Source organism: Andrographis paniculata, unplaced genomic scaffold (assembly GCF_009805555.1).
Source record: "Andrographis paniculata isolate CXL003 unplaced genomic scaffold, ASM980555v1 Contig46END, whole genome shotgun sequence".
Taxonomy (NCBI): domain Eukaryota; kingdom Viridiplantae; phylum Streptophyta; class Magnoliopsida; order Lamiales; family Acanthaceae; genus Andrographis; species Andrographis paniculata.
Window position 1 is genome coordinate 2557429 of NW_026137580.1, and position 25449 is coordinate 2582877.

Genomic DNA, 25449 nt, shown 5'->3' on the forward strand with positions numbered 1-25449 from the left:
TCTGCTCTGCCCCCCTGCGCCAGGTTTGTGCCATTGTCTTTAAGGTTTTTTTGGGAACTTTTATTATGCCTCGGCTATGGGATCGTAGGTTTTGTGACCGTTCGGGCCTCATATTGCTAATGATCATGGTTTTCTTGAGCCTAGACATATACAATGTTACGATATGTGGATTTGCTTGTGTTATGTACACTGTTTTTATAGGGGCAGTAAACTCAGTGGTATTAAGCCGACTCCTGTGTTGGTCTGGTCTTTTTTATCTTTTACATCACATTGTTTATGGCTACGATGATATTACACCATTTGGGTACACTATGACTTTCCCCAAAGATGTTGGAAGTTGACTTTATTATTGAAATCCTATGTAGTCCCTTGCTGCCAAGGTGTACCTCGTGTTAGTCATGAGTTTGGTACATAAAACATGATATATCAGTGGTCGGTACTCTAAACTTGGAACTGCATCTGCGGATGTCTACTCGTATGTAGTGTATAAATGGTAGTTATTCTCATTGAGGCATAGTACTACGAAACATACATGGAGCCATCCCATTTGGGGGTTGCCATATGGATATAGAAATTCGAAATACTAATTTTTATTTGGATATTGTACATGATATTGTTGGTTTACATTTGTTTATTGGAGGATGATTGGTTTATAGATCGAGCTGCAATCACATAGGAAATTAGGATATAATGTACTTTGGTACCTAATTCGTGGATATAATACCGTGTATTGTACGACATGTCTGGATATACATACTCGTATTGTTCTAGTTGCAAAGCTTTACACTTCTAATGTCTGTGTTGTGGCATGTTATACATTCAGTTTGAACGTCTGTTGATATATATTGCTCAATATACTCAAAAATTGCACTTGTGCATGCTGTAGGTGACACACTTTCCCTGGTCAAGGTCTTCGTGACATCCGCCTCAGTCCCGGACACATCCCTTATTTTGCCGACCATTGCTGGGGTGACTACCCTTCGCAATGTCGTTGGTGAAGATCCTATTGAGTGGAACTACAAGGACGTACGGATCTACTTTCATACCTTTCTTGTATTGCCTTCCGAATTTTATAAGAGATACGACTTAAACTAATCGTTGTGTTGGCTATTGCAGCTCATGCGCCGCCCCTGAAGCGTATCTACCGATTCACCCGTGTTAGTTGCCCCGTTTGTCTTATGGAATGTATGTCGTACCTGTTTTTCGTTGGATTGTGTTGAGGCTGTGTGAACAATATATGGAATGCATGCATAGACCATTGGAGTTTTAATTCGTGTGGTGAACGATGTGGTTATCGATTGATGGATATCCGTACTTGCTTATTGTTAGGTTTGGTGTTTGAACTGTTAAGCTGATTTTCCGGAACAGGTTGTTGTTGTGTTGTGATTGCTAGGCATGTTTTATGGGTTGCTTTACTTCGTTGCTAGGTATGGAGATTGTCGAGTAAAAATTGTGGTGTCCATGTCCCTTAATGTCGGGATTCTTATGCATACTATGAATTAATGTTTGCAAGTATTGCCAATGATGATGTTTATAGCATTATGTGTAAACGGAATTTCTTTCGGTATTGGGGAGGTCACAGCAGGTCTTTTTGTTACGCACAATTTCAATTGCCGTGTATCACCTATTTTTCGTACCATGATATTTTTGCGTAACAAAAGGATGAAATACCGTGACAAAAGTGGTCATTGGATGTTTGTTGTTCCGTGGCTAATGATAAGTATATTTTTAATTACGGGTTCAATGTCGTTACAAATATTCGTAACAAAAACGAAATCTGACAAGCGATTACTGGAACGTTTTTGTAACGCGCCGACCTTTCGTAAAAAATATCGTAACAAAAAGCTCTGACACACGCGTGGAAGGATCGACCTTTGGTTACGAGAGGAAATTCGTACCAAATATTGTAACAAAAACCCTGCATTAGGGAGCGTTGACCGACAGTAATAGTTACGAAAAACTGCGTGGCAAAAAACATTCGTTACGCGAGTACACATTACGGAAAAAAGTCGTAACAAAGGCGTAGCAAATACGCAAATTGCACGAAAAATGGCTTGTTGTTACGATTTTCCGGCCGTAGTAGAAAAAAAAAATTTTAGTAGTGGCGGCTAAGCATGCGTCTCCTGTCACAAGTGGTGCTAGCCGCCGTTAGGAATCGACTTGGAGCTCTTGCACCTTGAGCTCCTCGCATTTAGAGTTGTGAGAAGTGAGACTTGAATGATACTCCTTGTACAAATGACTAACATCGCCCTCTATTTATAGGCGCTAACAAAGCTTCTAGACGGCTGACAGTTTTTTACAACAAACATCCAGTTGGAACTTTGATTCTCACCGTCCAATCTAGCAGATATAAAATGGAGGGTTGATCTTCCTTCTTGGAGGGAAAGCAAAGCCGGAGTTAAAGTGTTTATCAAGAAATATATTTGCGACCAGGCATCGCATCTCGTAGGTAGGAACTGCTTGATTTTTCTAAATGCGATCATCTTTCCAAAATCAATGTGTCTCACTACTTAAAATACTCAAAAACACTAAGACATATCATATCATATAAAAATGGGATTAAAACATATTATTTCTAGGCATTTTCATACAATTAGGCACATAGTTGAAATTGCCACATATGCTTATAAAAATAATTAGAAAAACATATTCAAAATCAGTTTTATGAAAACTTCTCATACTAGCCTTTGTTCATCCTTGAAAAAATTTTAAAATTAATATAATAAAAAAATAATGATGCCAGTAAATAATCTCCTAGGAACGTGTCGCAATGGTGCTCAGAAAGACTCTCAAATAAATTAAACACAATCTTTAAATTAGCCTTTTACCTTTGGTTCTAGCCCTTAGCGTAGCTTAGCTTTCCGTCTACTTTAGATGATCGTAGCTTTAGTTGTTAGATAGTTAGTTCAGCATACGTGTAGTTAAATTTCTTAGTCAGATGATCGTGTCGGGTATTGCTGGTTATCTGCCCGCAATTACTGCTACGTACTCTAGCTGTGTAGATGTGTCTTTTGTTAAATGAAAGTCATCTTTAAAATTCATCCATGTCAATTGTTGGTGGTGTCATTTCGCTTTAGTCTAGCTTCGATTTTGTTGTTGTATTTGTTCGAATCCGTTAGCTTACTAAGCTATTGTAGCTTAATTTTATTAGTTCTATTGTTTTGTTGATTGATTGTTGTTGGAGTAATTGTGTATAAGATGAATGACTACTATCTTAGGTGCTAGATGGGTTTTGTTATTGTTTAACTTTAGTAGACAGTTATTTAGTCATATCTACTATTAGGTATTGTTCCGGCTATTCTTTTGGCCTCATTCTATCCTTCGGTTTGTTACTTTAATTAGCATTTTGTTTCGCCTTTCTTCGAATGTATTTGGTTGCTAATTGTTGTTTCTAGTGAATTGATGTATAATCTTAGTCTTTAATGCGGAGTTTGTTGTTTATTAGTTAGATTAGTTCATAGCGTTGTTTCGTAGCTTCGCTAGTAATTTGCTTTTTCGATCCCCTAGTTGTTGAGAGATAGTTTAGGCTTATACCTCTGGTTGTGTTTCTTCTTTAATTATTTCGTCACCTTCTGGGTCTTTCGAGTAAATAGTTTGGCTCCATCTATTCTTTATCTATTTATTTGTTTTCTTATTTTTATAGTTTATTATTCTTTCTTTCTTTTTCTCTCATTTCTTACCTTTCGATTTGTTCCATTTATTTATCTATTTATTCATTTACTTATCTTATTTTCTCTTTTCTTCTTCTTCATTTATTTTTCTTCTTTTGTCTTTTATCTATTGATAGTTTATATCTTTATTTAGCTATATTTAAATAAATATTATTGTATTTTCTTGTTAATCGATTTTTTCTATACTTAATTTAGTTTGAAATTGAATATATTTAATAATTAAAATTCTTTTGAATATAAGTATAAGTAAGAATTTGGTAAAGTTAGTAAATATTCCATTTCGTTTCAATTTGTTTCATATATACTTAGTCCGATTTAAAATTTTTGTTTGTTGTGTTGCACTTGTTAGCGGAGATAATGAATTATGTTATTCTTAAAAATGACATTGACAAATAAATAGTGTAGGAAGAATCCCGAATATCTTTCACGTGGCTTGACTTGGCAAGCAAGTCGCAAAAATTGCATATCATATATCATAGCTAATTTATCGTGTGCAAATTTATCCGTAGCAAGTGTACCAGAATTGCCCATTGTACCATAGTAATTGATTGTATTGCATAATTTATTGTGGCAATATAAATTAAGCCTTGAGTTTTCACATATTGCTTAGAAGCTCCTGTAAATGCTAGAAGTTTGAATATATTTCGGGAGATTTATTTTAGAATTTATGTAGACTAACAACAATGCATTAATGGTTTAAAAATTTCTGAAACAACTAAAATTCACTTATAATAGTAGATGCTGACAATACTATTTTCTTGTTTAGAAAATACTTGAGTTTATTTTGCTAATTGAACTTGTTTGAGGATGAGCGAATATTAAGTGTGACGAAATTTGATGACGCTATTTTGTAACATATATTTTGTATATATTTATGTAAGTATACGTTAGTTTTTTTTAGTATTTAATAAGCTATTTAAGTTAAATTTAGTGTTGTTTTAGCTTTCTTTGTAAGCCTCCAAACTTCCCTTAGGTCAGCCAAGACCACTTTCTCCGCTGAGTCTGGTAATCCGCTGTTACTCTGGAATGCCGTTTCACACGGTTTCCACCAGGTCCGGAGAAGATGGTAGGGCCATATATAAGAATCTATATGAAATAAAAGAACTTTCAATTTAATGAAGTTTGCATCACCTGAACCTCCATCCATGCACCCTGTCTCTTCGTCTCCGGTATCTCAGCGAACGTGGGGTAATGTAGAGGAAGTCGAGCTCCGTTGCGTGCAATGACCCCAATGGCTGTCTTGTACTCGTTTACGTCGGGTCCGACGAGGCTTTTACCATCCGGCGATGTGAATACAAGCATCCTGTGATCTTTTCCCCATCCACGCGGCATTCGTGCCGCCCCTCTCCCCTGCTTTTTCTTTGACGAACCAGCTGACACAAACAGGAGATTACATGTTCTAATAAGGATATTACATGCAAAATATGAAGTCACTAAATGTAATCGGTAATCTTTGAAGGCTAATTTCCAAACCGTCGTGCGATGTCATCTCGTCCAATGGTGCCATATTGCCCGCCTCTGTTCCTGTCATCAGAGTGGGGTCGGAGCCTGGCCCTTCATCCAAGAGTGGCATATCACTCTCTGCAGTCTCCATGTCCTGCGTCGGCGGAAGTGTCTCGTCATCTGCTTGTGTGGGGGGGATTGTATCATCGTCATCCTGTGTCAGTGCCGTCGGATCAAAAAGTGATGGAACATCCCTATCATCATGTTCCTGTTGGGGTTAACAGTGTCAGCCTATTGTAGTGTTATACTGAGAGTTCAAATAAGGACATGCTTTCGGCAAAGGAACCACATTACCTCCAAAGGGCCCTCTGAATCCTGAAGCACTGCCCTTCGAGTGGAAGATGTTGGCTTCATGCTTTGACCACGAGCATCGCGCTCTTTCTCCCACTCTGATGTGATGGACCGGAGTCGTTGGAGCAGTGGCGAGACCCGAGATCCCTTCCGTTTTGTCACTTTCTTTGTGGGATTGCGGATGGGCGATGGATTCCTGCTTGCGGGATGAGTTGCCTCTAGGGGGCTGTTACGTGCGGATGCCCGGGTAAAACGTCTTGCGGGAGAGACTGCCGGATCCTGTGACCCTCCAACGGCAGCACGTTGAGATTTGCCCATAACCTGCAAGACACCAGTGTTAGAACCTTTTAAAATCACAACATTAAGGCCCATGGTTTAAAATCAGCCATTATCTCCACTTTAGAACCTTTTATGGATGCCATTTAATGAGAATTAAATGATGTCTACGCTCCGCCAAAAATTCTGAGCGTCATCTCTAGATACTAGAGCAGCAAGAATTATCCATACCCTACTTGGGTCAAGAAAAATTTCCTACTATTCTAAATTTTTCCTTGCCCTTTTGTACGAATATGAAAAAAATGCTCAAATCTGATGTCTAAAGAGTAAAGCAGGTTTGTGGGAATGCACATAACACTTAACTACACCACCACTCGAGAAAACATAGAACACTTAGAAGTTTTGCACTGTGGAAATGCATTAAAAAGAAATCCGACCTTCCGTTAAACTCAATGTTGCTTATCCTGAATTCACACTGCACACTTTTGTCTCCACAATTTAGTATCCTGTAAAAAAACACAAGTTAAATATGCACTCATTTTCAGTTAAAATAGCCCAAATGGTGTTGCTTCCGACAAATCGACGCATACAACCAAGTTACAAAAAAAATGGTATTGGTTCCGACAAAGGAAATTCATTAAGCATGCACTTTGAGTTAATTGTCAATGCACAAATGTGTTTTGAAATAATGAAATTGAATATGTTATTCAGTTGGTGCAGATCGATGAAGAGAGTTTCCCGTGCTGTAGGATAGAATTCATAGTGATGATGTTTTTCAATCATGCCGACAAGGAACCTGGGTCCTCTATATGTTGATTACACCTCTAGTAGAAACCCTTTAAAACAAATATGAAATAATTCTGAAATCTGATGGGAAAAAAATATTTTAGATTCGTAGGAATGCACTTCACACTTCATTGCACCACCCACCCAATAAACATACATCACAGAAAAGTTGCTACACAGTGGCATAGCATAAAAAATAAAGCAGACCTTTTGTTAAACTCAAAGCTAGGTATCCTGAATGAGCACAGCACGCCTGCGTTGACATACGTTCACTTCCTATAAAAAAACATAAGTTAAACATGCACTAATTTTCAATGAAAAATGCGCAAAGTACTACATTAATTAAACATGCACTAATTCACAATATGCATTCCCTCTTTTAGGATTGAATTAGAACCATATATACCACTTTTAGTATTATGTGATGATGGAGGGGCTGAAACTGTATAACACCCTAAGGAAAACCTACAGCAGATCAGACCCCCTCCCCTGCTTTCTTCTTTATTTTCAAAATGGGCTTTCAATTCTCTACTCAATTATACAACCTAAAAGAGTGAGTTAATCAATCAATCAATCAATCGTTGCAACCAAGCAAGCACAGGTGGAGATTATATGCCGCCGAGGAGTGTGCAAAGCATCTATCTTTTCATCTTTAGTCCTAATCGAACAAATCTATTTAAGGAGAGCAGAGCAGAGCACGCAACAAACATGGAATCTAGCACAAGTGCATACAGATGCAGAAAACCAATGAAGCAGTGCCGTGCAGAGACCTCCACAGAAAATCGAAATCAGTGAGGTTTAGAAGAAAATGAAGAAGGCAAGAAGCAATCTATTAAGATCCATATCATATGCAGCACGACTGTACAGTTCAATGCATCTCTTTTCTATGAACCAAAAAAAGAAAAACAAGCACAGACAGATAAGGTAAGGATAGAGTGTCACAACCTCAGTAGAGGAAAGACAAGCAAATCCCGAGTTGAAGCAGAGGGCGTGGCCTTGCGTACATAGCAGCGCTAGTTAAGTCCATGCACAGTAAACACATAATCCAAAGGAACTTTTGTATAGATTTGAAAATACTAATAAATTCTCAAAGTTGAGCTTCTGCTCTGGCTCATGGTTCTGCGCCTTTCCCTAATGTCATCGCTGCATAGTAGAAACAAATGCAAAAATAAGTGGAATGCTAGTAACATAATCATGGATGCATCAAACATGATGGCAGTTTAGCAATCGATCATTGGGTACATAGAAGATTTCATGGAACCAGTAACTAGCAGTAATGTAAGATATGACAATTTAACATATCAAATCGGTGCTATCGAAATTTCTTATAAGTCAATCGTTCACATAGTAAGCAAAGATAGCAAATAGCACCTACTTATGACTATTCTACAGGTTTCGACACAACCCTACTGTTGTTTATGCAACTCCAGATTGAAGTCCATTACACCACCACCCGAGAAAACATAGAAAAATTAGAAGCTTTGCACAGTGGAAATGCATTAAAAAGAAATCAGACCTTTCATTAAACTCAAGTATGCTTATCCTGAATTCACACTGCACGCCTTTGTCTCCACAATTTAGTATCCTGTAAAAAAAAAAATACAAGTTAAATATGCACTCATTTTCAGTAAAAATAGCACAAACTACTACAAAAGTTAAACATGCACTACGTTACAATATCCATTACTTATTGTAGGATTGAATTGGTACATATATATATCACTTTTAGTATTATATGATGGCAGGATTAACATTTGAAGTACATAAAACTAAAAGAAAGGATTACAAGTGTGAAATGCTATTATTCTGATGGGAATGAAGCTGACGAATTGACGACTAACCAAGCAAGGAGCAACATAATTAAACTAGCCTAAGTATAATGACAACAGTAGATTATATTAACTATCTAATGTACCACAGACATAGTAAGAAATTAAATTTAACCTAAACAATCTGAACTGCCTGAGCCTATTACAATTACAACGAGATTGATTAACAGGATAGGCTAGAACTACTTAAATTTGCAGCAACAACTAAGATATACACATTACAAACACTGTTGGCTCACTAAATTAATCTAGCACACATCAAACTAAATTAGTTTACAGCAGTTAAGCAAATTATCCAATGAACAGCTCGCCTAATTTAACTTAAGCCCACAACATCAGCAATATCTGGAAGCAACTTAATATTAATGAATGCAGCAACAATAAATACAAAGCTTTTTCAAAGACGGACAAACAAACAATGAGAAGAAGATGATAATGCATGTCATGTGCATGTGTATGCATATATTCATGGAATGAATTAGATAGAGCTAGTTACAAAACCCATTTGTTTGTTTTCCTTCTCCATTCCACACATACATCATCTTTATCATACTATTCAGCAACTGATTCACTGCTTCAAAAATGATTTTGTTTCCAAAACACTTATTGAATGGTAGAATTTTACTAAAGAAACTTGGGTAGTATGAATAGCACCATTTACAGTTTCACCCTTTTCGAATATGATGCTTAATCAATTCAACAATTTCTGGTCTTCGCACTATTAATCCTTAATTCACAAGCCGGTGGCTTTTCAAGTTCATTTTGTGCAGTTGTCAATATTTTATTTTTTTGATTTCATACATATACATTTATTTATTTATTTTATTTCAAAATCATATTTGAAAATGTGGTGATAAAAGATATTAAATTATCTTCGTTATGAGGCTGAGTTATTAATGAAGACACACATTAAGAATCACTTTGATAACAGTCTTATCTTAAATCTAGAATAAAAAAAAGTAAATTGCACAAGGGGCAGGGCAGCCCGGCACTGCAAGCTCAAATATGAAAAATAAAACAAAATATAGTTGAAAATCCACCCCCACACCTTTGTGAAATGTGAGAGTTAGCGCAAGATATCATGAAAGAACAATATATACCCAGAAAGAAAAATCAAAATTGGGCTCAATACCTATGTTCACACACAAATTGTAACGATGAGGAAGAAATCTTTCGGTACCTAAAGATACTCCCTAAAGCAGAGCTCCGTATCAACCTGAGGAGGAAGCTGAATATTAATACTCCCTAATTCGATTTTTCCTTATAGGAAGAGATGAAGAACTGCGAATCGACAACAAATAATACTGGAGAAAACTTTAAAACATTACTTGGACGCTAGCGCCGGACTACCTATTCAATTCCACAACTATGCGCGTCGCGTCGGCGAAAGAAAGAAGGGAGTCGTCGATCGTTGGAGGGGACGAAATACTATGCCCTCAATTTGTCTGATTTTTCTAAGTATGGGAAAGTGAAATCTTTTTGCCCTAGATCTCTACAAGCGTGTTTATTTTGTCTGTTGAGTGAAAGCGCAAATGCGTTTTTACCTTTTTCTTCTTTTTTTTTTAATTTATTTATTGCAAAAAAATTTTTAATTAATATTATTTAACCAGTTGTTACGAAAAACTATCATAACAAATCTTATTTTGACCAAAGTCTACAATCTCCGTATTTGTTACATTTTTTTTGCGTAACTAATAAACTTGAAACGTTGACCAAGAGGAAATTTTTTTGTCACGGATACTCACGTAACTAAAACCACTATTTGTTACGATGTTATTGTTACGAACTCTCGGGCCGTGGTGAAAGGCCGTTTTTTTGGTAGTGTTTTTTGTGTACAATCTTAATTTATATGAATTTTGTTTTATTTATGGCTATTCTGTATTTAATTTAATTGTAATTGGATTTATTTTTCAAAGCTATAATTTTCTTAGATTAAATTTAGGTTCATTATTTAGCTATATTAATAATTAAAATTGACTTTTGTTAATTTATTTGGTTAGAATATGTTTAGCTTCCATAGTTTTCTTACTATTTTGGATTAGCTTTTGTGTAGTTATCTTTCTATTTATAGTATATTTGTATTTTTGGCTTTTTAAGTTAGCCTTTTGTTAGTTTTTTATGTTAGTTATTTGAGTTAGCTTTCTCAGTTAGCTTTTTAAGTTAGTATTTTTATTGGTTTTCTATGTTAGCTTTTTAAGTTAGATTCTTTGTTAGCTTTTTAAGTTAGTTTTGTATGTTAGCTATTTTTATGTGATTTTTTATTTGATTTTGAATTCTTAGCAAAACTTCGTTTCAAAAGAGCTAGCTAATCATACATTCTAATCAAATGCTAATTTCTTTTTTTGTAGGTTTGACTTTAAAAAAAAAAACAATTTATAACAAAACACCATGCAAATCACGAAGAATATGCCTGAATTGCAAGGTCATAGTCAACTCATAAAGTCAACTATCAACTACAAAGTCCACTATCAGTTTGCAAACTCAACATAAGTTTGTGAAGTCGACTATCTGGCAGAATTTTTTGTTTTTTTATTTTTTTGTTTTTTTTACTGTTCTTTAAGTTAATGGTAGGTTTTAGAATGAGTTAGTTAAGGTGGTTATTAACGTTAAACTTATAGAAGCTTACCCCAACCTTTATAAATAACTCATCCATTCAGAGTAAGTTAGACTTCGCTCAAAGTCCGAGAGGAATGTCAAGTTCATCGAAAGAATCACGTCGGAAGTTGCATAGTTTTCACCGGCGTGCAAGTAGTTCGCATTGACGGTGGAAGCTCGTAGACTTGAGGTACTTAGGAAAAAACAACTCTGCCAAAGGAGGTAGAATATGTTGGATAAATAATCTGGACAAAATGAAAATACGATGAAATTGATATAATTATTAAACACTTCATTCAATGTCGTATAGGCATCCTCGAGTGCGCACCCCACGCGATCCCGAGAATAGCTCGATACTACATTTCTTACCTTCGAATAAATCCAATAACAAAAAAATAACCAACAAAATATATGTCTACTCATGCTGGAGAGGGCTCACAATATGTGTGATCCCTAGCCTTGAACTTGGTTATTTTTGGACTTTTTGAGCATAAATCTTATCTCTAAAAGCTTGAATCATTTCAAGTGAAATATAATGATAATGTAAGATATAAATTAGATATTGATGTTTTCTACACAAAATTACATGTAATAAACATGTTCTTCAAGAGATAAACAAGCCAAATTTGTGGTTTCAATCGACGCTCGAGGAAAACCAAAATAATGCAAATCCTTATATCCAACTGAAAAGGGATTTTAGTTATTTAAAAAAGTGGCAGGGAAATTTATTGTGAGTTCTAATAAGTGAAGTGTACATTATTGGACATGTTTAGATATAGATAATAAAAATAAAGTTGTAGACCCTGAATAACATTATCACAATTATTTATACTCTTTTTACTTGTGAGTTTCTAGGTCAAACACAAGGATTTTAAGTTATGAAATTTAATCAAGAATTTAATACAAGTTGAGCGCAACGGAAAAGCAGTAAGGCTGGCTCGCCTGCGGGCGAGCCAGAGAGTTAAACTAATACATAATTTAAAGTAATTAGAGTAATGGTGTTAGCCGTGGTGTAAGATACAGCGGAGGTAGTATGCGAACGATGAGTGCAGTGAAAGCGGTGGTAAGCGAGTGCGAGCGGGTGAAAGAAGCGGACTATATATATATATATGATTGTCATTAGGTGAATGATAAAGAGGACCAGATAATGTTGTGTCTGATCTGTATGTTATTAGATAGCTAGGTTTTCATGGATGTAATGAGCGAATGCTGATAATGAGTAAGAAAAATATATATTTATAACACGTAATGACAAAATAAGTTAATGTAATTGCAAAAAATGATTAACACAAAAACTGACTTTGCGGGTACTTGACTTTAAGGAATTTATAACAAGACTTCAATTATGCCCAGAATCAGAATATTATAAGCAAAAAATTCTACTGTCCCTAGACATTTCTGTGACCCAATAGACTAGTGCCTACGCCTCATTAATTATCATAATCTATGTCTCATTAGTGGCTTTACTCTTCTGTTATCTTTCTTTAATCAGAATCGAATTCAGAACAACAAGTAAATAGGTCTACAAGGCTTCCGAGTACTTAACTACATTAAACTACCTAGAATATGTTAATGAATACGACGCGAAACTACACTTAGAAAGTTTATTCTTCTCTGTTCTTCCACAACGAAATAGAATTCTAATATTAATATTAATATTTTGACACAAATATGAAGCAAGGGTGGAAGTGAATATGAAGAAGTCTTTATATTTCATTAACTACTAAGATTACGGTAAAGATCTACATTACCAAAGCAATAATCAAATTGTAAACCAAAACAGTAATCTATTCTAAAAAGCAGTAAGGTGAGCGGCCAAATGAAGAGAAGATCTCAACTCCTCTGACCATTATTATCTAGAGAACTCCCTTATAGGGTTGGAACTCTCGGAAAGCACAAAAATGTGCAGAAAGTAATGTATGTTGTGGATCACATAGTGATATGTTACAAATGGCATATGTCCTTATTTATAGGTCTATGGGGATGGCGGTTGCAGAGCAGTTAAACGGAAATTGAAACTTTTTGGGCAATTAGACGATTGATGGAGGTTAATCTATTAAAGAAGTTGCACCGGCCATAACTCCCTGGATGCCACTTCGATCGGTCCGAAATGTAAGGGCACAGGTCTTCTTCTCTTGCCATGATGGCTGGAGGGTATCAGTGCAGCTCAAGCGGTGCTATCGTTGTTGACTGATAGTGGAATGGCTGGACCGCTAAGTGATGAACACTTAGTAAATTTTTGGAGTAGTCCATTCTCGCTTCTGCAGCGGAGGATGTCTAGTTGCTGGCACTGGTGCAAGCGGTAAGAGCGTCGCTTGCCAAGCTGGAGCGTTGTCGCTTGACTTTCAATACTTGGGTTTTCTGGGTCAGAAACATCGCTTAAAAAGGCCAAAAATATCAAAAATCTCAACAGACGAGCTCTAGGTCATGCCAATCGAAACAAATCAATAAAGTATGCCATAAATCATATGTGATGAATTTCACATAAAAATTCAAGTAATACACAATTTTGTCAAGCGAAAAATATACTGTTATTTGAAGTTATCAAACCTCCTCACACTAAACCTTTGTTTGTCCTCAACAAACTCAATTGTGTGAATAAAGAGTTAACTCGTTCAAGGCAGTCAAGTATTGCATAAGATTAGTGTTATGGTTGTGAATAGAGTGAATCTCAAACATAAGCAATTGATCCTTAAGCATTCAAAACTTGTCAAGTTGATTTAAACATGAGCGGAGTCATCCAGGTATAGTCAACTTTGTTCGCTTAGCAGGAACTCTTTTTTTTTGGATAAGAGACCTTCAGCCGAAAGTTGCGGAATTTTTTTTTCATCGCTCATTATATTTTGTGATAGGTCACAGAGTTTCAAACAAACAATGTGTTTTCTCGTGACCTTATTTGATTTTCATCGCACCTAAGCCTTTTCAGACCCTTTAATAATAGGTCCTCCCCGTTTCGCTTACATCATCTCTCAAACCATATTTAAGAACTTTCATTTTCAATGTCATTTCATTTAAGCAAAATCAATAGGCAGAATTTCGCTTGCCCTACTGAGTATGCAAAAATTGAAACGAATGGGGCACTAACATTTTCAACTCATATCAGTTGGTACTTGGTTTAACTCAACATTCATATTATTGAATAAGGTAAAGGAAAAATTACTAAGTTTAGTGTTTTCAAGTTGTCTAACCTTACTCTAAAACATATTGTAAGTCTAACACAATGATGTGTTAAAAGAATTTCAAGTAATAACGCATGTTTCCAGTTATGATAGGCATACAGTATTGAAAAGTTCAACTTGTAACCAAAAGTCCGTCGCGTCATTGATCATCAGAATTTTTTGTACATGCCTTGCCATTATTTTCAAAAATTTGTACAAGACAGGGGAAAGATCCTAGTTCATTTATCGCTGGGCTATGAGGATCCTAGTTCCTCCCATCGTTGTTGGCTCCGGGCTGAGTCAAGCTGTAGTTTTATCAAGATCGCATTCTGCCGGGTTACAACTGCGAGAGCCTTTAAGATATCGCTCTGTCCTTTCTCGATGCTCTTCATCTTCTTCTCCAAATTTGTAGCTTGAGACTCCAACCTTTCTACACGCGATTCTGGCGCGGCAGTTATAGAGCTCTCAGCAGCCAGGTGGTTAGCCAAATTTTTGACATGGTTATCGATCAGTGATTGCAACAAGACATATTGGCTAAGTAACGCCGCATTGAGGTCATCCAGTTGTCTTTCGATTCGATTCAAATGCCACACAAGAGGCAGAAGTGTTTGCTCGGCGGTTGCTGGTGACTGTTGTTCAGAAGTAGAGCTGATATCTACCGGCTCTGGCTTCTTCACGGGGTGCTGGCTTGGGCTGAGCCAAGTTGTAGTTCTATCAAGATCGCATTCTGTTGGGTTACAGCTGCGAGAACCTTTAGGATATCGCTCTATCGTTTCTCGATGCTCTCCATCATCTTCTCCAGATTTGTAGCTTGAGACTTCAACCTTCCCACACGCGATTCTAGCGCGGTAGTTATAGAGCTCTCAGCAGCCAGGTGGTTAGCCAATTTTTTGACATGGTTTTCGATCAGTGATTGAAACAAGACATATTGGCTAAGTAGCACCGCATCGAGGTCATCCAGTCGTCTTTCGATTCGATCCAAATGCCATGCAAGGGGTAGAAGTGTTTGCTTGGCAGTTGCTGATGACTGTTGCTCGGAAGCGGAACTGATATCTACCGGCTCTGGCTCTTCTTTCACGGGGTGATGGCTCAGGGGTGACTTCTCTCAAATATACTAGTTACCTCGTTGTCTCATACTCCCGTTGCGCTGCTTTCTTCGCCTCGAAATCTCTTCTGAATAGCAGTTGGAGTTGGGTCGACAGCTTCCACCATCTGAACAGCTTGGCCAGCACCTTCATTTTACTTTTCTTTTTTCGCTCGCACTCTCGCTCTTGTTCTAGTTTTTGCATCTCTACGAGCAGTCGAGCCTGTTGCTCCTTAAATTGTCTTTCCTCCTCATCGATAATAGTTTTGTCAGATTTAGCTGAGGATGGAGTCGGAGCTTTTTCTAGTGTGGTTGTCTCTGTTGGTGTCTAAAGGCTGTAAGGCATGGGTTCATTTTCCACTGCCCGCAGAGTTGTTGGCTCTGTTGTTTTTGGAGGCACCTACAAAATAGGCTACAACGTTATCACTGTCTCGACCCTGTCGGTTTCATCGGCAGATTCAGCGATTATGGCAGTGGGGACCTTGACGGCTTGGTACTTGAATGATTCCACAGTTACATCTATGTCGTCGATGATTTCTTTAGTGATCACGGTCTCCTGCTCCTCCTTTGTTTCAACATGTGTTGGTTGCATCCGAGGTCGAAAGCGCTCTGTCTCCTTCCTTGAATTTCCTTGCACTAACCCTTTTTTTTTAATATTTCATTCGAGTCTGGCTTTCCAAATACATACGATCGATAGCTTCCATTCGAGACACGTCCACCCGGTCCTTTTTCTGCCCGAGAATATAGGATCTCAGATGAGGGACCCTGGGGGAGCCGCCGACTCCAACTACTTTCTTCTTCTATTCGATTGTGCTCTAAGGATCATATAACATTGATCAACTGGTAGAGTATGAAAGAAAATCTCTTACATGCTCCTTATGTGGAGCTGTAGCTTAAAGCTAGCTCCAAACCAAAGGAACAGCAGTTGGCTTTCCAACTTCCAGCTGGTTAACGGGAATGAATTTATCGTCAGGTGTTCCAGCAGCAGTTGGCTCACTTACCCCTTGCTAGTCGAAGGGAGTAGGTTCATCGCTAGTTGAATTATGTTGACAGAGTGGCGTCTCTTCGCGCGGTTGGCCCACTGGCGAGGGTTGCTCGGATTGGTCAGTGGGCTCTCTAATTGTGATCCTCTTTCTCAAGCGAGAAAAAGGGATCTCATCCAATTTGTCCTTCTCCTCCACCGCTTTACCCTTCCCCTTTTATATAATTATTTTTAATAATATTTAATTTGTTTAATTCAAATATGTATTATTTTTTATGATTAAATAATAAAAATAATAAATATCGGTATAATATTTAAAATATTAATAGAAAATATTATTATAAGTTAAATGTGTAAAAATAGTAAAATATTTAATGTGTATGTAAATTTTTTAAAAAAAGACACTTAGATTTAAATCCCCCTAGCATAAAAACATTTATATTCAGTCTTTTTTCATTTTTATAAAGTATTGAACTATCTACTTTTTATTTTTATTTACATTTGACTCACCAATACTCATTTTACCCTTAAAATCATCATATATTGTAACGAATATTGTATGTGCTTCCGTTATTTTTATATAAACCTACATTATTTAATTACACATTCCACAATTATTCGTTGTACAAAGACAATGTCAGAGTCATATGCTTGAAAATTTTATTTATGTACTAAAATCACTTACAGAAATTTAACCTAAAAAATAAAACAAAACCTTAACAAACCCACCATCCGAAGTTGTGGCTTAGTTATTTCTTCCAAACTTTTCCTCTCACACGTTTTCCCTCACCGAAGTAATTGCTGCCGAGCCTCCCCGCATAAACTTTCACCACTGCCGAGCCTCCCCTCATAAACCTCCTTCCCGAAGTAGAGTTCGAAAAAGTAAGTTGATTTATATTTTTTGTTGGATCGAGTTTTTGAGTTCATGGTGTGCTTGGATCTATTTTATTTGTGCCTTGATTGGTTTTATACAAGCCTCGATGACGGATCATTCTACTTGCACATTGTATTGCACTATCAGGTCGAATATGCGTTATTTTGATGTGTTTGAAATTATAAATAATCTTGTTGTCTATAGATGTATCTTAATTTGCATTTTTATTAGTTTACATTTATAGTAAAATGATTGAGATGTGAGGCGGTGCTTCTTGTTTTTTTTCAAATACCATAGGTAACTTGTTTCTTGTTGGATATTTTTTAAGTACTAAGGTGTTAGACGATGTCTTCATGGAATTGGTTATAGATGTATATATTTTGTCAATTACTGAAAATTTTGTTTGTTCTTTTTATTATTTGCGAGTGTCTCATATTGCCTTTGGTGTGGGTTGATTTTTAATTTATATGCCTTGAATAGAATGTTACTTACCTTCGTAGTTATGCCATAAACTTGTGTTTGTGTTGAGTATACTCATGAAGACATGTCTTTGTTTTGAAATAATGGCAGACCGAAAAAAAATACAAAGGACTTATCTCTAGATTCTCTATACATTTTTTCTATACAACAATTACTAAACTTAAAGCTATGATAAACGATAAACATCTAAAAGCTCTGCAACTCACACCTTTTGGGTATTTCTAGATTGTCCGAAAATGAAGCTACCTTAGCATCAATTGTGGGTGATTTTGAGGTCGAATCTTAGTCATTAAAATTTGGTGATGAAATTGAATAAATTCGTATGCTGAAGAATTCACTGTAGTTCTTGAATTACACTTGAAGACATATATCTGTCTGAGAATATTATCGCACCAAGTGAAAGATTTTCAAAATTGTTCGGGGGGAAAATGAAGTCCATCACCAGGATTGAGATTCTTGCGAAGTTAAAATAAATTATAGCAACTGAAAATGATGTTGTGGCCATCGATGACTTTGTCGTATTAGGGTAGTTAGTCATTGATGTTATGTTTTGCCAAAAATTTTAAGAATCATTATAATGTCTAATTTAAGATATGACCTATGCGGTTATCCATAAGTATGAACATTTGTTTTAGAGTTACATACACAAAAAATTAAAAAATTTACTTCGATTCACAAAATATTATGGTTGAGTATGAGAAACCCCAAGTTTGAACAACATACCACCAATGAAGATATTTGTTCCTCATTTTAACTAAATTATATACTTTTGATATAATTGCATGTACATCACATTGAGGAATATATTTTATAAGTAACCATATGTGTATTCAATAAGCAGTAAAGTGATGTGTATTCACTATATTGTCTTCAAAGCTTCGATAGACACTTTCATTGTACACATCAATGGAAAATGCTTACTTATAGTGTGTGTAGTTCTAATATATTTTGTGTATAATATTTACTTATCATATATTCTAAATCATTGTAAGAACTACATATAAAAGTTTAAAACCCGTATTAATCAATGTAATTCATATGAATGTGACTTCAAGTAAACGAATGAAATATTCTATATACCAAGCACTATCAAAAAAATCATTCAGCCTTCCAAGGATTTATCTATATACACCTTCATTTCGATAATGTATATGCTTGTATATATGATGTATACTTCGGTTCGTAAAATTTTATGGTTGGGTGTCGCAAGACCTTTAAGTGAAAGCCACACACTTGCAATAATGATATTTTTTATTTCATTTCACTAATTTACATACTTTTGAATTGATTAAATGTACTCATTTTAAATAATAGTCTTTATAAGTAACTTTATACATATTCGACTTATATTGAGAAGACGTGTACTTACCAAATTATTTTGAAAGCACCGGTGAACCCGTTTTATGTACACATCAATGAATAATGCGTTCTCTAAAGTGTGGAAATGCCTAATATGTCTCATGATTAATACTTTCTACCTTGTAATACATCTCTTCTTGTTGGATGTTTATTTCCACTCTAAAAAATACTTGACAGACAATCATAATACACAGAAAATTATACGTCATTAGTCATGCACTAACTTCAAAATATCTATTATTATGGTTCACCACACTATATGTTATGTCACATCGATCATAAGTGACATTCACATCCTTCCTTAAATACATAGATATGTGATCTTATATGTCGTCTCAAAAGTATTTGTTGATGCACGTTAACTTCCGAGAAAATGGATGTAATGTAATCAATTTGTCGTTGTTTGATCCAACAACAATCATTAACTCTGCCTTCATTACTTAAATACCTGTGTTAACAATAATAATTCTTGGACACAAATATAAATACTTTCATACACAAAGATGCAATCTCTTACTTGGATTATTATATCTTTAGCATTAATAAATATATTATATGAATGTCACAATATATTCATTTTTATTGTAATAAATCTGACAAAAAAAATTAAATACTTGCATAAATGACGAGAGTACATTGTGGGCCCTGTTATACCGTAACGAGTACTTAGAAGACACATTTAATAGGTCAATATCATGGGTAATGTACTATCGTTGTTGATAATTACTACTTCACATTATAATTTATATAACTACAATAACTCGCAACGTGCTTCTGTTGTTAATTCACATATCTTTGGATACTATTCTGGAAGAATTGGTTTGGAATGCTACGTACCTTGATATAATAATTGTGTACGTCTAGGAATATACAGAGGATTATCATCTAATTTCCAAATAGTTCAATAGTGGTCTCGTACACAGATCTACGTTCAATATACAATCTTCTAAAAACAAAAGAAAATTCTAGCCACAAAATGAGAAACCAGAAATATCTACGATAAAAGCCTCCTTGCAACTTCGTTGGTCATGTCCTAGACGACCACAACGACTATATTTTTTAGTCTATTTCACCTAATGTTATTCAAATAACCTTTTTTTTCGGGCCTAATTGGACAGATGATGTGGGAGGAATTATCTCTGCCTACAGGTTGTTCCGCGCTACGTCCATACTATGAGTTGGCACCGGATTAATGAGTTCTTGATAAGTTCTTTTTGCAACGTTCAACGATATAATATTTATTACAAAAATCATATATAGACATATGACAACAAATGTTATACGTTGCTCAAAATCCTTCCATAGAGATGCATAACCTGCTTTGATGAAAACAGACGTCCATCGTTTCTTGTTATGCATCGAATATTTCTGCATTATTTATACAAAATATAATTACCTTGTGCGGAAGTTGTCCATTAGGTGCAGGGGACAATGACTCTAGGAAATACGGCGAGGATAGATTTTAGGAGTCTCGAGTGTCTATTTGAGAAAAAAATGTATTCTTTCCAATTATATCAACCATTTACATAAAGAACAACCCTTAACCCCCAGCAAAAATATTTTTAATCTTCATCATTTTCATCATATACCGTTGCATAGCAACAAGATTTTACGAACATCCAATATACTAAGCACATGAAATAAATATCAAAGTTCATAGATGAATGATCGTAGTATATATCAACAAAATCATAGTATTTCCAAACAAATACATCATACAATATCAAACAATATGAGTATAAGATTACTAAAGATAGGTATACTACACTGAAAAAAACTTTCATGGGAAAATTCTAATGCGTAGGGATGGCATACCGTACCGTACTGAAAATACCGGTCGATACCGATACCGTACCGAACTTTTCGGTATGACGGAAATACATACCGGTACCGTACCGAAAGTTTCAATATACCGAATTTCGGTATACCGAAATTTTTGGTACGGTACCGGTATATACCGTTTATACCGAAAATTTCAATTTTGGTACGATACCGGTATATACCTCTATACCGAAAATTTTGATTTCGGTAGATACCGGTATATATCGAAAATATAATTTTAAATTTCAAAATAATTAAAAAATTAATAAATATCATCATTCTCCACCACAAAAATATTATGAAAAAATCAATAAATTTTCAATAGTTTACATATTTTTTGTTATGATTTAAGAAAAAATTAATAATTATTATTTATATTAATAATTAAATTATTTAATTAAAATAATATCGGTAAGGTATCATACCGAAATACCAAACTCTCCGAAAATTCATACCGATACCATACCGAAAACTTCGGTACGATATCCATACCGTACCGAAATTTTCGGTATTTTCGACACGATACGGTACGATAAGTCGGTATTTCAGTATGTTCGATAAATTTCTCCATCCCTACTAATGCGTACTACTAGAAAACCACATTCTGACTATACCTAAAAATAAAAACAAAAAAAAGATATCCAAAAATCAAATAAGAACATCGATTGATCACAAAAATTATTTTAAACAATACAGTTACTTATAACATCAAATATATAATCAATCATACCTGAGTTCTGATCTTCATGTTCAACTGAACGTGGGTGGGATTGATCGCTAGCCCTAATAACACCACCATAATCAACAAATAAAATTATCGCACCGAAAGAATATCACACGCAGAGGAATTAAACATTTGCCTTACCCGTTTCTCTCACGTACAAAATAAACCTAAAGCTTGAGATTTGGATTCAGAATCCATCAAAGATTAGCCATTGATTATAGAATCCTTCGCACGATGAAAATCAACATTGGACATATGAGCCTTCCTTCGTGCAAAAAAAAAAACCTAACGTTGGAAAAATAAAAATTGATAAAATGAATTTTTGATTGAGACAAGGGTAATAATGGAATAAGGTAGAAGTAAGAAGTTAATAGTAAAAGTTTTTAAGAAAGAGGAAGTATTCTTGCATGTAAACTACTAAACTTGAAAATAGAAAAAAATATTTAATTTCAATTGTCCGTTTAAAAATCATACAAAATAATACTATCATATATACTATATATTTGGAGACGAAAGTTGTTCGCCACGTATCGCACTTTGGTTTTTTATTTTTTTTCAATTTTTGGTGGTGGGACCCACATGTAATTATTATGTATTTTCTCCGTCCCATATAATATGGGTATAGTAACGTAGATACAATAATTTATGTAAAATATAATTAGTAAGTAATTAAGAAGTGTATTAGTAAAAATAATTATTGTATAATAAAAATAATTATATATTAAGATTAAGTAACTAAATAATTTAATTAAAATTTAAAAAATTCTAAAATTTAAAAGTTAAAATATGATTAAAGTGTATAATTATATTTTTTAAAAAGAAAATGACAAATTATGTAGGACAGACAAAATAGAAATAAGAAAAAATTATATGGAATGGATGATGTAATAATCATATATACAATCCTTTGTCTGTTTAAATTATCTATTTTCGTTTCTTAAATTTTTCATGTGATTTTTTTTTTTAATTTTTTTTAATTTTGAAATGGTGAAAATGTAATATATAATTAAATTTTATTTGATTTTCTTAATTAATTAAACCTTTCTAAATAATATTTAATTTTTTTACATTTGTTTTAATTATTTACTTATTTTTTATGTGGACTTATTTTTATTTTAAGTATATTATGTGCATTGTTTTTTTTAAAAAAAAAAAATTATATGTGAATCTCAAATTTAATTTAATGATAATTTTTTATTTTAATTAATTTATTATATTTTATTTTAATATTGTCGGAGTTCCAAGATAAAGATAAAGTGGTGGAGTTCATTTTTTTGAAAAAAAAAAAAAAACCATTTTTATAGAAATATTGATTATATCACTAATATTTTTAGAAATATTGATTATATCACTAATAATATAATATACTCTTTTTATCCAGCAAAATACACAGGTTTGTTTGAACACTATAAGACTAAAAAATAGTGATGTTTTAATATTAAAATAAGATATGCAAAAAATAAAGTGATGATATTATGATAAATTTATTAAAATAATTTATAGAAATGATGGAATAAGTAAAAAAATAGTGACAATTTGATTATTATTTGTTAAAGTAAGAATGAAAAAATTATAGTAGGATAAAATTGTTTACTATAAATAAATTGTATATAAATTTAAAGGATAAAAAAAATGATGAAATAATTTTGACGGACATATAGCGTGTTCTGTTATATTATTATTTGTTTAATATTCTTTTGTATGACAAAATTTCACTTAAAATAATTATTGAATTTGATATAAATAAAATAAAATCGGTATTTTTAAATGTAAAGAATGTAATATATTATATATAAAAAATATGTATATATTTTGATATTTTTTTAGAAAATTTATATTATATTTTAATATCTCATCCGTACTGAATATATCGTTACGGTTATTATTCATAGGGAAACTAGAAGAAGTATAATTAATAAATAATTAAAGATATATTGGTACAATTAATTATAATATAATGCAATAATTATAAGTTAAGATTAAGATAAAAATTAGTCTAATTAAAATTAAAAATTTTAAAATGGTGTGTAATTATTATTTAAAAAATAAAAATGACAGGAGATATGAAACATACATACATAAAAAATATGACATTAATGTGGGATGAAGAAAATAGTAATTTTGTTTACTTTGTATGAATATATTATTTTGTCACCGCATTTTTCAGTTTTATTGAAATTGTATCATATTTTAATAGGATATATCAATGTAAATAAAAATAAATATTGTGATATGTGATAGAATTTACATTTCATAAAAAAAAAATTGATAATTTGTATTTGAATATTGGAACAATTGTAAATTTATTATTTTTCAAACCAATAAGATGAATATGTTATTCTATATGAATAATAAAATAGGCGGTTGAAAATAAATAAACAAATAGTATAATTTTCACACTTTGTCACTTATTTCTATAATATAACTGGGAATTTAGAAAAATAAAAATAAAAAACATTATTATCAAAATAATTTTTTTATGTAAATATAAACTTAAAAAAAAAATAAATTTAGATAGATTATATACAATTACATACATTATAAAATACAAAGATAAAAAGATAATATATGGCATCGTTAATTTTTGTAAGAGGATAAAACATATGTTGGGAATCGTATTGAAAAAAAAAAGATGGTGGATGAACAAACTTCAAAATCTTTCTTATACACATTTATTTATTAATCTATTAAAATACTAAAATGGTACATGTGATTGGGATGGTGGGTATGATATTTAGATTATTATTATTATTTTAAAAAAAATATCAAATCAAAATTCTATTTAAATCAAACCATAAAGAAATATTTGATTTTAAATCAGAATCAAACAAACACAATTATACTCTTATAATACAAAATATAATAAACTTTAAATTGATTGTTTTTTGGATCAATTGCAAATTCTATAATTATTATTATTTTTTTTTTAAAAAAAAGTTAATTTCTTTTTACCTTTTTATTTATAATTAATAGAAAAAACCTTAATTTAATAACAACTATAAATGTATAAAATTTTTATCTTATTTATGTGTTATTTTTTTTGAATATATAAAATTAGAAAGATAAATATATTGATAAGATGATCAATCAAATTTTCAATAACAATATTTAAATTAGCTGATATAAATATATATATTATTCAGTATAGGATAAATAAGTAGATTATGCATTAGTTTTACTCCATTAGTCTGGATTTTTTATATCATATTGTTTTGATATAAAGACTAAAACTATTTTAATGAAAAATTTGATTTTTAAAAATAAATTAAGGATATTACAATAGATAAGTAGAGAAATAGTACAAAGTTGATCATTATTTGTTGAAATAAGAATAATAAAATTATGGAGGAATAAATTTTTTATTATAAATAAATTATGTATAAGTTTAATGGATAAAAAATATGACAAAATTATCACAAGTGGATGAAGTATTTTATAATTTAATTATATTAAAATGACAGTAACAAATTAATGAAATTTGACTTTGTCTTTATTCAAAAATCATCAATTTTTAACGATATAATAATTAGACACCCCTAATATTATATATAAACATCATTTTCCCAATATCTAAAATCTATCAATTTCTAATATTTAAAATACTAAACTTGATCGTGAAATATTTTAAAATATTAAATTATTATATATTTAATAATAAAAATTAATTTTAACAATTTAATAAAATTTATAACTACCGCAGTTCCCCTCTAGTATATAAAGAAAATAGAAAATTCATCTGTTCAAACCAGGATATCAAGAAAATAGAAAATTCATCTGTTCAAACCAGGACGTCTCAGGTCACCTGTTTCGCCTAATATGACTTGCCAGCAGGTATTAGGTTTGGCCGGATATTTACGGTGTACTCTCGAGTAGCGGCGGGCGAATTTTCACATAAATAAATAAATAAATAATAGAATGTATAATGGGAGATTATGTTGCAAAAATGGCTATGGGTTTGAAGATGTTTTAACACTGTATGTATGTATGTATGTATGTTTGTTTGTGTTTGTATCGTG

At 33.1% G+C, this 25449-nt stretch overlaps 1 protein-coding gene across 1 annotated transcript; it reads right to left on the reverse strand.

Annotated features, from left to right (window-relative positions):
- Nucleotides 1-4587: 4587 nt before the first annotated feature.
- Nucleotides 4588-5837, reverse strand: LOC127252384 (uncharacterized). Its single transcript, XM_051276537.1, has 4 exons — nt 5469-5837; nt 5145-5382; nt 4803-5044; nt 4588-4692 (listed from the first exon to the last, which is right to left on the reverse strand). The coding sequence occupies exons 1-4, from the start codon at nt 5835-5837 to the stop codon at nt 4588-4590; spliced, it is 954 nt and encodes a 317-aa protein (XP_051132494.1).
- Between the last annotated feature and the right edge of the window lie 19612 nt (nt 5838-25449).